Genomic DNA, 12,796 nt, shown 5'->3' with positions numbered 1-12,796 from the left:
GGGGGGGAACTAAAGTTTATTAATTAGTTAATTGATGTAAGTATCTGTCCCTGTCAATACTGCTACAACTGTTCAAGGCAATTACAAAGAGCATCACAGCACAAGAGGTGAAAGAAAGTAACTTGCACCAGATTGAATAATGAGTGAATAAATACCCATTAAAAAACATTGTAAAAGGAACATACTGGCTCTGTGAGCCTGATTCTATCTGCTGCAGGTTTACTGTGTGGTGCCCTCTGCAGGAGATGCCGCAGGTTTTATATTGCAACACAATTAAGCTTTTGTGATGTTAATACACCATATAGCTTCACGTTTATTGGGTATTTTTTTTCTCTTGTTTATGTCCTCTTCTCTCAGTTATGCATTTCGGGGAGTGGTTACGGTCACTTCGCTCCGGCGCGGGACTCAAAGGGTCTGAATCAGAGGACTTCTGGAGTCTTCTGCCATCTCTGCCTCTGTCCTCCTTCTCCCTGTCCTCCCTGTCGCTGTCACCCTCCTCTCTGCTGGGTTTAGGAGCCCTGGCCTCTCTCACTGCGTACTGGCTGGTGACCCGTCCTCGACCCATGCGTCCTCCCTGCGATCTGCAAGCCCAGTCCGTGGCTGTGAATGTGAGTGGATCACAGCCACTGTTATTGGCATCCTAACGTTTAGACTTGTGTCAATGGCACATGTAATTATCGTGGGAGTGTATTAAGGTGTTTGATAGGCATGTTTGTTATAGGGAGATCCCAGCTGCAGGCGATCGGCTCTTCTTAAAGATGACACACTGATGGAGTTTTACTACGATGACACCAAGACGGCCTATGACATGTTCCAGAGAGGCCTGAGGATCACAGGTGGTGACAAGGGACACATTCGCAACACTTTTCACTTAACTTTAGCCTAAATTGTATTGCGTAATCATATCAAAGAAATGTTTATGTTGGTAGAATAAAATATTAAAGCCCTTTTAGTCTTAGGATATCGACCCCTATTGCATTAACACAACAGCACCCTCAATCAACTATTACTAAAGGGGAAGATGGTTTTTATGTTCTGGACAAAACTGACATTTTGAAGGATTTCAAGCAAAATCATTAATTCACAGTCAGTGCGGTGGAAATGGATGAAATATCTCAACAGCCAAAAATAATTTATTGATATATAGTCAAAGTAAAACTCATTTGTTAAACAGTCACAGTTATGTCAGTGACACTGAAGTCTACACAAAGTCTAATTAAAATATGTTTTATAATTGGTTTTAATAATTAATTAACTCATTCATTTGTTCATTCAACAACATTCATTTAGTCAACTGTGGTGTAATAACTAATTACTCATCACAATTTAATTCCACTGGAGCGTGATAAAATATTTTCCATGCTTGTTTGTAGCTGTAGCAGTCAGCTCAACAGTTTTACATCACAAGTTTCACTTGATGTGGGTCATAGCAGAATTTTGATATTCAAGACATTTAGTCCAAAAAGCGAAAAAGCAAGATATCACAGATGCCCTACTATAAATGTTGAGTATGTTTGACACAGCTGTCTTGTGTTCCTCAGGAAATGGCCCGTGTCTTGGCTTCAGAAAGCCAGGGCAGCCCTACGAGTGGATCTCCTACACTGAGGTCTGAAACGTTTTTTTTAGTATTATGATCTCCAGTCATAGCACCTCTGTGTCATCTGTTGCTGGTTGTTGACTGAGCGTCTCCAACTCTTCAGGTGGCTGAGCAGGCGCAGGTGCTGGGCTCTGGGCTGTTGGCCAAAGGCTGCAAGTCGAATCTGGAGCAGTTTGTCGGGATATTTGCACAAAACAGACCAGAGGTTTGGACTCATCACTATTTTGTAGCGTGGCGCTTGTTCCCTCACTGGTCTAGATAACTAGATAACCTTTGAGACGTGCATGGCTCTTGCCTCTAGTCAAGATTTTTGATCCTTGAGCCTCTAAGCAGCCCTCTAGTTCAAAATTGTATTTCACCTGAACTGAATATATTCTCGTACACACATCTCCATAAGCTTCGTTCTTATCCTTGGAGCTAAGGATCACATTCTTTCTCTGAAAATTAAAATTATGGTTTGCTTTTGTCTGTGTCTGCCCTGCAAGTGTGTTTCCTTTTATTCATATTGAGAGCGGAGTGCTGCTGCTGAAAGTGGGTCTCCAGGGCAGCTAATATTGGCGCATGTCTGCTCCCAAACCCATTTCATAATATATCCGTCATGCATTGTAATTCCTGTGTAGTCTGAAGGTGAAAAATAATTTTCTGCTCCATCAGAGCCCTTAACCTCTCATTAAACCAATCTACACTCTGTGTTTTATATTGTGAATGTTGTTTTGTTTGTTTTGTAAATATAAATGGCATGCATGGTAATAGATCACAATGTTTAGATGTCTAACTCAACATGTACTCAATGGTGTGTGTAGACCGGAGAGGAGTATGACTTTGCTGCTTTGTCTCCCTCTGCTGGTGACAGTGGATCATCTCAGAGCTGGCCTGCTACACCTACTCCATGGTGGTGGTGCCTCTGTATGATACACTGGGTCTGGAAGCCATGGTCCACATACTCAACCTGGGTGAGACAACCTGCATAAAAATGTATTTTTATTATAAAATGAATAGTTCACCACAAAATATAAACCATATATCTCATTATTGGGTTGTCTGCCAGCCTCCCATGTCAAATCAGACTTTATTCCACTATGCAAGATTATAGTGGTGGGAAACACACATTGTCCCTTCCGTTAGAATATTATTTTGGAGTCTGAGAGTCTTGCAAACTGTGTGCATATTTGCAACTGCACTGAAGAAAATATAAAATCTGTGTTCTGACAATGTAGGAGATAATTGGGTGTAGGCCTTGTTGGTTACAGCAGGGGAAGAAGAACCCAGACCCTTTTACTTAAGTAAAAGGAGTATATGTACAAATACTTCATTATAGGTAAAAGTACTGCTTTTACTTGGTTAGAAGTACATTATGAGATTATTGTACTTAAGTATAAAAAGTAAAATTACTGTTTCTGCATGTGATAAATGGAGTAACGAATATGAAGAGGGGAAATCACTGTTTGTCACAGCTAACAACTCACAGGCTGCATGCTAACATACTGCATACTAGATGCTCAATCAGTATGTACTGCCTACTAACTGAACAATTAAGTATGCCATTACAGTACCAGCAGTCTGTTCACACTGAAGTATACTCAAGCAACAGTCATGTGACTGCATTACGTGATCGCAGTTGGATAGTCTGTAGAGATGTGATGCATTTCGGGCTGGTTAAATCCAGTAAGCACACAACGCATACACATAAGTTCTTGCTAATAGTATACATCCGGGGATTTCGCGCATACACAAAATCCACATACTATGCAGTTGGAATGTACTACATACTCAAGCTGACGTCCTACTTCAGTATGAATAGTCTGTTGGTGTGCGATTGTGAACACAGCCACACACATCTCATATACGTTTGTAAGTCAAAAAGGTTGTGAACCACTGATTTAATATTTAACAATGAATTGTATTTTATAAGCTTATTATGTTTTCAATGTAAAATCTTAAATCTGCAAATTTAAAGTAACTCTAGCTGTCAGATAAGTGGAGTGGAAGATAATGTACTTACTGTGCCCCACAGGTTAGATGTTTGGACCCAAAGTGCAGTCATGTGATTTTAATTTTGTTTATTTTTTATTGTCTGTGAAAAAGACTGGAACTTTTTCTAAGGCTGAGGAGAAAACGAGTGATTTGTCTGTTTGTACTGTTCACAATGTCAGTTTTTAACACACTGTGCACTATTTATTTAGCTTTAGCTACTATTTCTGTTGGTGTATATATAGTATTTAGTACCTTTTTTATTTTAGTTTTTTATGCTTCCTTTGTGTGTGTATATAGTAAGTTATCTATGCGTCAGTTCTTGTATTTCTGCTGCTGTAACACTTGAATTTTCCTGCACGGGACCAAATAAATTCATCTGTGTGTCGTGGTGCGTCCTTAGCGGAGATCTCGCTGGTGATCTGTGACCGGGAGGACAAGGCAGTGTCTTTGTTGGAGAACAAGGAGAAAGGCGTGATTCCGAAGCTCTCCTGCCTGGTTCTCTTTAGCGATTTCAGTGATGCGTTTGTGGAGAGGGCGAAGAATTGCGAGGTGGAGGTTTTGAAACTGGAGCAGCTCATGGTGAGCAGGGTGGAAGTACTCAATCCCTATAATGCGGACTCATTTAAATGTATTCCTTTTAATTCAGTCATCGATGGTGATATGTAAATTGATATGAATAACTCCTCTTTGTCCACATCTTAGGACCTGGGAAGGCGGAACCTCAAAGATCCTGTGGTGAGTTTGTCGTCTCTCAGCTGCTACATCACCGCATCAAACTGGTTCCAGTAAATAGCTAATCCCCCTCTAAATGCTAGGATGACAGTTTTATTGTTGCTTCTGTCCTATAAGATGTCATTAACACTCACTTGTAAACATGGTTTAAATTTAAGAGTGGAGGAAGGCTGTTGTCATATTCTCATGTTTTATTGCTGCCTGCTGTAGCCGCCCCAGCCTCAGGATTTGGCCGTGGTTTGCTTCACCAGTGGAACCACAGGTACCGTCTGATTTTATTCGACTCTGCGTAATTATCCTTCACTCACATCATTAGAGAAGTGTCCTTCAGTGCCCACTAACAACCTCTCTTTATGGCACAGCTGTAGTTTCCTTTGCTGCGCAGGGCACTGCAATAATGTCTTGTTTATTTATCCAGGGAAGCCCAAGGGAGCCATGATCACCCACGGCAACATCGCCTCCAACACTTCCTCTGTCATTAAGATCCTGGAGGTCTGTCTACACTTCCACCTCCTTGTCTAATTGAGAACAGCCTCACAGCTAGCATCACTTCCCATCTGCCTGTGTCTCTGTATCTCAAAACTGTCCCTCTCCCTGCTGTGTCTAATGGTATGATTAATTGGCTGTTTGATTGCCCCTGTCGCCGTGAGGTACTTTAACTAATTGCCCCTGAATAAAGATTCTGCTATCTAACTGCTCTTGAAAAAATTATACAGCATGTCTGATTGCCTTGCGAGGCTTTGCAGTGAGCTGCTGCCTGAACTTTATCTTTCCCTTGTGTTTTGCTCATTTTGTTTCTTGTTTTCTCTCAGGGTTCGTTTGTCTTCCAACAAGAGGATGTGTCGATCTCTTACCTGCCGCTTGCCCACATGTTTGAGAGGATGATTCAGGTAGTTGGTCCTCTTCTCAGACTTGTTTTTTTTTTTTTTTTTTTTTTTTTTTCCTTTTATAATGTGGGTGTGTTTGTGTGCAAACCCTAAATTAAGTCCATTTCTGTCACAGGTCTCCATGTTCTGCCATGGGGCCAGAGTAGGATTCTACCAAGGCGACATTTCTCTTCTTATGGATGACATTAAAACTCTGAAACCTACCTTCTTTCCTGTTGTGCCTCGTTTACTCAATCGCATCTATGACAAGGTCGGTAATTGGATTCACATCTTGTCATTTACTGCCTTATCTAGCACTTAGTCTACCATAAGTCTTGGTTGGTTATGTTTTAAACCTTGTTTGTGTATATTTTCAAAGTTTTTTTATTCCCTATAAAGATCCTGGGTTCTGTGACCTCTCCGTTGCGACGGGCTTTGCTTCACTACGCTGTGAGGAGAAAGCAGGCGGAGCTCAATAGTGGGATTGTACGTAACAACAGTCTTTGGGACAAACTGGTGTTCAACAGGATTCAGGTCAGTTGCTGAAAGCTCCAGTTCCTTTGCTGTAGGTCTACCATAAAGACCTACAGGACCAGTGGCCTCTTCAACCCCCAAACAAAGAATGTTTATTTTTTTTACCACATTGGTTTTCAGTCTTTAATTACATATTTTCTGTTAATCCAGGACTGTACAATTGTCACTATTTATATTTTTGCACTACTTAACACAGTGTTACATGTAGACCAGCAGCTCTGCAAATAGTCAATACATTTGTATCCAAACTTTACAAGAGAAGCAGTATTCCAGCAATCAGTGCCAAAATCACCCAGAGCATATTGGTCCTGTGGGAGTGTATTGGAGAAGCAGGCATACAGGCGAGCAAGAACAGAAAGATTTTGGCTCATTATGGTCAATGCAGATGGGAAAATATGGTCTAGGTTGAAAATGCTGTTAAAATGGAATTTTACTTGTGACTGCAATATGATTTTTATTTGAACTATTTTACATAAATAGTGCATCACTTGTGTTTCAGGCCAGTTTAGGAGGTAATCTGCGTTTCGCCCTGACTGCTTCAGCACCCATCTCCCCCACCGTGCTGTCCTTCCTCAGAGCCACTATGGGCTGTCTGATTTTTGAGGGTTACGGTCAAACTGAGTGCACTGCAGGCTGCACGTTCTCTATGCCGGGAGACTGGAGCGCAGGTAGGAAACTAACATTTGCCCCTAAATTGCTCATGCTTTCGTGCCCGTGCTGGTTAATCCTGTCCTGTGGATGTGTCTTTGTCAGGTCATGTTGGTGCTCCCTTGCCCTGTGCCATGGTGAAGCTGGTAGACATCCCTGAGATGAACTACTATGCTAAGAACGGAGACGGAGAGGTGAGTTAGTCTAAAGATGCAGTCCTGCTAAACTTATTACCATACAGCCTGGTGCGTGCTGACTCTTCTCACGCCTTTGACCTGTTAGATCTGCATTCGTGGCCCCAGTGTGTTCAGAGGCTACCTGAGGGACCCAGAAAGGACAGCTGAAGCCTTGGACAGCGACGGCTGGCTGCACAGTGGAGACGTGGGCCAGTGGCTTCCAGTAAGATTAGACACAATAAATCTGTGTGTGTGTGTGTGTGTGTGTGTGTGTTTTACGCCTTTTTCTTTTGCCAGAATGGGACACTACGCATCATCGACAGGAAGAAGCACATCTTCAAGTTGTCCCAGGGAGAATACATTGCTCCAGAGAAGATAGAAAACGTCTACACCCGTTGTGTTCCTGTGCTACAGGTGTTTGTGCACGGAGATAGTTTACAGGTACAATACATTATACACTGATCAACACTCACTTGGTTTCGATTTTAAAACATTTGCCGCGGTACGAGTTAACTTTTTGATTTTCTCTTGCATTTGATGTTGCCAGTCTTATCTCATAGGCATAGTTGTGCCTGACCCTGAGGTGTTTGTTGACTGGGCTAAAGAGCGAGGATTTGTGGGATCCTACGAAGAACTATGCCAGAATCCAGTATGTCACGTAAACCATGAATCTTATAACATTTACATTACGTCTATGCATTTATGAACAATTTACTTGAGTTATTGATCCACCCAGCAGGATGTAAAGAAGGCAGTATTAGATGACATGACAGCTGTGGGGAAGGAAGCAGGGCTGAAGTCCTTTGAACAGGTGAGGAGTCTCTGCTGACATTGGTCTTGGTTAAAATTTGCACACTCCAAACCTCACAATACTGACTTGTGTGTCTCACCTTTCTTTCTGTTAAGGTGAAGGACCTTCACTTGCATCCAGAGACATTCAGCATCGCCAACGGCCTTCTCACCCCGACGCTGAAGAGTAGACGTGCCGACATCCGCAGAGTCTTTCAGGAACAAATATCAAGCATGTACAGCAAGACAACCATTTGAAAAGACTTCACTCAATAATTCACCCACAACATTCAAGGGTTACCGGTGTCCAATAAGGAGGAGGGGGGGAAATGGGACTGGCACCAGGGAGAACATTAAAAATGTCCAGCTGTGCCTCATCTGGATATATTTTGGAATACTGGTATTTTGCTTCAAAGAAGTTTTAATTCACATCCACGTTACCACCTCTTGCGCACAGTAATGTATTAACTCTTCACATGAAAAATCACAGGGAATTGGACCAAACTGATAAATTGTCTAGTTGTAGACATAAGAATCACAGACGTTATTAAGAAGCAACCTGCATAAGACATTTAATTTACACTGCCCTGTTCTTTTCTCATGTCTGGACTTTTATGGGGACACCTTAAGTGTACTTGGGGTGATGCTGCTGATAGAGCTCTTATTAACTGTAGGTTTGTATTTTACGATTGTTGGGCACTCGTATTGCCATGCAGTCATGCTCTTCATGAACATCTCTGATCTTGATTTTGTAACCCAGTTTGAACATATAATCCTACACCTGAAGTTAAACCTAATGAGGGTTTCAATCAGCAATGATTTGTAAAAAAGAAAAGGAAAAAGGCTCAACTGTAAATACTGCTTATATTGACATTTGTGGACAGGACTGACTAATTCCAGTAAAATAAAACTGAACAGAAATAGATTAGTAACTGATACCGTGTGTGTGTGTGTGTGTGATTAAATAGACAACTCCTGCACTCACCTTAGGAACATGCAGTTTGTATCCAAACTTAAACTGAAGGCAACAATACAACACTGACGCAGTCGAATGCAGATTGTAGACATGGTTACTGTTCCCACAGTTAATTTATTTCATGATTGATTATAAATTAAGATGACAGCTGATGACACTGCTATTTAACAGATTGTGATAATACATTTAAAAACCTAAAATAAAAGCCACTATTCATTTGTGTAAAAAAAAAAAAAAATAAAAACTTTAGAAAATTATTTAGAAAACGCCTTCATTAATACCGTTATTTATGTGTAACTCACAAAGTCAGGCAATCGACTATCCATTTGCTTGAATGATTTCAAAATCACAAAAATGTCTGTCGAGGAGTAAATATTCAACTTCTTGGTATGACACCTCAAAAATCCACAAACATGATATGGGAGCTATCCGTGTGTGTTCATCACCATATAGCCACATTAACCAGAACTTGTTCATCAAATTGAGGCAGTACCTGATACCGGTAGAAACAAAGGAGTGCAATCAACATTAGTATGATTTGGTCCAAAATTTAGGAAAACTCCTTTCTAAAAAAAAAAAAATAAATAAATAATAAAAGGTTGGCTTTGAACCCTGGTGTAGAGAGTACAGAGAGAGGACCTTCTGCCGACAATGTGTGAGATTCTTTGCTAACAGACTAACTGAACCAAAACAATAGAACAAATGATGGATGGTGTGGATAAAAGGAAATATTGTGTCATGATCAGCCCTTTCCACTAGAGGGAGCACCAGCCTTTGTTTTGGGCCGTGATTCGACCTCAACCGGGACTCCCTTCTGTTGGCAGCCTGAGTGGTCGACCTTTCGACACTGCTGCACAGGTACAATGCCACTTCACACAAGTTAGTTTTCATGTTACATCCACAGTCAGGACAATGTAGGCACATTATACACAGGTAATGTTTTCATTATTATAAAAAAAAAACACATAACACACAGCTATACTTAGAGATAACCAGCGAAGGCTAAAATACAGAAATACATTTTCTTGCCGATAACCCGCAGTACATTAAATAACATTGAGTCTGTAGTGTTTGTAATTTCAAAGTCGGGTAATAAAAACTATATTTCACAGATTGTTGGCAACATAGCAGGTCTGACTGTAATAATATTTGCTCATTTTGTACTTTAGAAACAAATGCTTATAGACATCGCTGAAACCAAGAAGTGTAACCCTGTTAATTAGTTCCGACGAAAACTACTTGATTCCTTTACTAAAAAAAACTCCAGCATATTGGCTTATAATGTTGCACTTGGCTGATGGCTTACTTAATGTGGCATTTCAGCTGCTGGAGTTGCAGGGAGTCTTTGCTGGGAGAATGACACAGGCAAGTGTAGTGCAGGAGGGATGGGGGTGATGAGGCCACGAGGAAACAAACTGATAATCAGGTTAAGGCCATTGCTGTTCGTTTGAACTGCACGGAGGAAGCTGATAAGAGTATGATCCATTCAGAGAGGCGCTTTTCAGCTTTCCTCCCTCAGTCGTCGGCGACAATGGACAGAGCACGCAACTCGCTGAGTTTGGCCTCGGTCTCCCTCTCCCTCTGCTCATCAGTCAACCCCCCCTGGTCGATCTGGTCTGTTAAGTCGCTGAAGATCTTGTACATTTCTGTGAAATAGACCACCTGGGGGGCAGGAAGGAAAAAGGAAAAAAAAAACAACAACTTAGGACTGTTCTTTTCTGCCATCACAGACTGTCTGTCCTCCGATAAAGACTGGACAGAGTCAATCCTCTCAGGAAAAACTGTTCCACTCGCACAACCTAACCTTGCTTTTACTTACACTAGTCGGAAGCTGCTGGTCTCATACCTCCTCAACCCCGCTAATGAGAAGTGATTCGAGAGGAGAAAGAGGGAGCCCACAGATATCAAACAACTCTGACAAAGCCCCCAAAAACCCAACACTTCAGTGGGTAATGACCCTGCTTTTCTCTCCCAGTCTGAACAAGAGATAGAGTGTTCACTGAAAGCTTTCTTGACACTTCCCACCCCTGCTTCTTCCCCTTAGTTCATGAGTCAGGCTCCCCAGAGAGTTGCTTTGATGATTAATAGACTTTAATCACATTACAAGACTCCAGAAGAGTAGGCAGAGATTGAAAGTACTGAGAAACACAACCCCTTGAAACCCCCCCCACACACATTTCAATATTTATTCATGCAGCAATGTATACGATACCGTGCTCTTAAGGGGGCATTGTTGGCTTCTCTGGAATTGCATGTGTGTGTCTAAATTAGCACAGCAAGACCAACCAAGATACTGGTGGGAGAAATGCTTACTGATTCGCTAAGGGTCATGAGGTCAAGTTGGAAATAAAACAATTACACATCTTACATAGAAATAGCATTTGTCTCACTCTGTCATGGGCATATTTGACACTGTCAGCCAAATGGGGAAAAAAGTCAAGTTTCTAGACCACATTTTACAAGCGTTTTTTAAGTGCTTAGTCTGAAAGACCTTTGTATGTTTATACCAATATTTGCCACCTAAACCACATGAGTGGGCCATAAGTATCCGGTTACTGCTGTTTGTGGGGGTAAAGCGGATATTTTTCCCCCCCAAAGTGGCTAGTTGAAAGGACCATCGGAAATGTCCATAGGACCAGTGATGATAATGTACACCAGATCAGTGTCTGGGTGCCCTCTGTAGCAAAGACACTCTACTATTACAATTAGTCGAGTCACCACGAGGAGTAAACGCAGCCTCACACAACTGTAACCACCTACGATAAAAAAGAGGAGCCTTTGGGTATAGCAGAGCTTTAATTTACATGACTTGTGTCTTGGCATTTTAACATACCATAGTCCTAGCTGCTTGTTATTAATGCAGAGAGGTTGCACTTTTATCTGTTAACCTACAAAAATAATTAATCTATCCAGTTAGTCCTAAACAATGTGCGACCACTGTTTCAGGAAACAAAGAAAATCAACTGGAAAAGGGACAAAGAAAGTAATCTTATGTAGGGTTTTCTTGTTTTTGTTTTTTTTTCACAATGAACACATGCAGCAGAGAATGCAAAACTGAGGGGAAAGAAATCAAGACAATGTCTCAATTCTTCAACATCTGCACAGGTGGACAGGTCAGGCCAAGTGTCCCACTGACAGTCGTTGAACAGGACTCGTGGTAGTGAAGCTGAAGGCTCACAACAAAGCAGCCTTTGTGCCTTTTCCTGCTGCCGCTGGGAGCTGAGCAGCAACAGCGGCTGGGAGAGCAGGGAGTGGAGGATGAAACCGAGCACATGCAGAAAGGCTGGGGATGAGGTCCACTAGCCACCCACGTGTGGCTGTGTGTGTGTGTAAACATGGGTAAATGCTCATTCATGTGTGTGAGCTACATGAATAAAGATAATGTGGACATAATAAAATAGCATCAGTGTGGCTAATAAGAGCTCTTGCATCATGCAAAGCCAGGTAAAAAATGTGATTTAAACTTTAAAGAGAATAGACTTGAGCTCAGATTTGTGGAAATATTTCATGCTGGTTATAGTTGATTGCTAGGTTTGCTAATTTTAACTTCAAAGTACATCATACAAGTCCACAATTGTCATTAGGCCTTGGATAATCTAGTTTGCTAATTAGGACTGTGCCAGTGACTGTCCCAAAGAGGAAATGACATGGCCAGGCAGGTCTGGGGTGGGGGGAGGGGGACATAGTGGCGCTAACTTGAGACGCCCAGCTGCTTTAAGAGAAGCTTCAGGTTAGAGAAAGACTTGCCGGGCTACAGTGGAGCCAGACAGATGAGGCCTTCCTGGGCTAAACACAGTAGTGTGGGCCGTCACTGGGGGTTAATCACATTAGGACTGCGTGGAGGGAGACAGACTGCCAGGATTATACACTCCCTTCCATCAGATGCTTTATCCACTGTTCAACCAATGCTCAGAGGGCGTAACAAGCACACAGTGGGGTGGGGGTGTGTGCGCATGTGAAAGCGCCTCGCTGTGCGTGCATCTTCAGGGTGGGGGCACTAACCTGCGCTCTGATGAGCGCCTCAAAGCTGGGCTGGAAGTAGTCGATGCGGCTGTGGTAGAACTTGGGCATCTCGTCCAGCAGCTGCTTGTTCTTGGCCTCAAAGTCTTCCTTGACCGGTCGGAGCTCTTCTTTGGCCTGGGGTGTGGAGGGGCAAAAGAAAGGTCACCAGTAGTCACTATCAGTTCCACATTTGCATAACGTCCCCTGACTTCAACTCATGTCAGCTCATGTTATAATTTAAACATAATTCTACACATTCTTCCACAAGAACTGGTGCAAAGAGTTACAGATTATGAGAAAAACAAATAGCTGCAAAGAGATACAAGGTAGTTTAAAGTATTTTAAGTACATTTCAGCACTGGAGCCATCTTTAGTGTCCTTTTTCTTATTGTTCAGAAAGATATTTTGCCTAATTCCCACGGAGAAGCAGCGCACAAAAAAAGAGGCTGTAATCACGACCACAGTGAGGAGGAGTGGGTAATGTGGGCAGACTTGGCTGTGA

General features: G+C 42.1%; 2 protein-coding genes across 7 annotated transcripts in view; one reads left to right on the top strand and one right to left on the bottom strand.

The window, feature by feature from the left end:
* The window catches only part of acsl2 (acyl-CoA synthetase long chain family member 2), a 14,814-nt gene extending 6,562 nt beyond the window's left edge, over positions 1-8,252 (top strand). For 4 of the 6 annotated variants that reach the window (XM_046033750.1, XM_046033749.1, XM_046033746.1 and 1 more), the window contains 18 exons: positions 722-836; positions 1,542-1,606; positions 1,701-1,802; positions 2,451-2,550; positions 3,972-4,150; positions 4,274-4,306; positions 4,514-4,565; positions 4,722-4,795; positions 5,116-5,193; positions 5,306-5,440; positions 5,569-5,703; positions 6,203-6,371; positions 6,457-6,545; positions 6,634-6,750; positions 6,825-6,968; positions 7,075-7,176; positions 7,264-7,338; positions 7,434-8,252. In XM_046033750.1, the coding sequence (XP_045889706.1) occupies positions 722-836; positions 1,542-1,606; positions 1,701-1,802; positions 2,451-2,550; positions 3,972-4,150; positions 4,274-4,306; positions 4,514-4,565; positions 4,722-4,795; positions 5,116-5,193; positions 5,306-5,440; positions 5,569-5,703; positions 6,203-6,371; positions 6,457-6,545; positions 6,634-6,750; positions 6,825-6,968; positions 7,075-7,176; positions 7,264-7,338; positions 7,434-7,574 (1,905 nt within the window). In that variant the 3' untranslated portion in view covers positions 7,575-8,252. Of the gene's footprint in view, positions 1-332; positions 609-721; positions 837-1,541; positions 1,607-1,700; positions 1,803-2,450; positions 2,551-3,971; positions 4,151-4,273; positions 4,307-4,513; positions 4,566-4,721; positions 4,796-5,115; positions 5,194-5,305; positions 5,441-5,568; positions 5,704-6,202; positions 6,372-6,456; positions 6,546-6,633; positions 6,751-6,824; positions 6,969-7,074; positions 7,177-7,263; positions 7,339-7,433 lie in introns of those variants that run through there. The other 2 variants (XM_046033747.1, XM_046033751.1) reach the window with 2 other exon arrangements.
* A 116-nt stretch (positions 8,253-8,368) lies between these two features.
* Positions 8,369-12,796, bottom strand: part of bin3 (bridging integrator 3) — a 33,073-nt gene continuing 28,645 nt past the window's right edge. Inside the window, exons 8-9 of the mRNA XM_046033758.1 lie at positions 12,295-12,429; positions 8,369-9,954 (exon numbers count right to left, since the gene is read on the bottom strand). Of these exons, the coding sequence (XP_045889714.1) occupies positions 9,808-9,954; positions 12,295-12,429 (282 nt within the window). The 3' untranslated portion in view covers positions 8,369-9,807. The remainder of the gene's footprint in view (positions 9,955-12,294; positions 12,430-12,796) is intronic.

Source organism: Micropterus dolomieu, linkage group LG21 (assembly GCF_021292245.1).
Source record: "Micropterus dolomieu isolate WLL.071019.BEF.003 ecotype Adirondacks linkage group LG21, ASM2129224v1, whole genome shotgun sequence".
Lineage (NCBI taxonomy): Eukaryota > Metazoa > Chordata > Actinopteri > Centrarchiformes > Centrarchidae > Micropterus > Micropterus dolomieu.
This window is presented reverse-complemented; position numbering and strand designations above follow the sequence as displayed.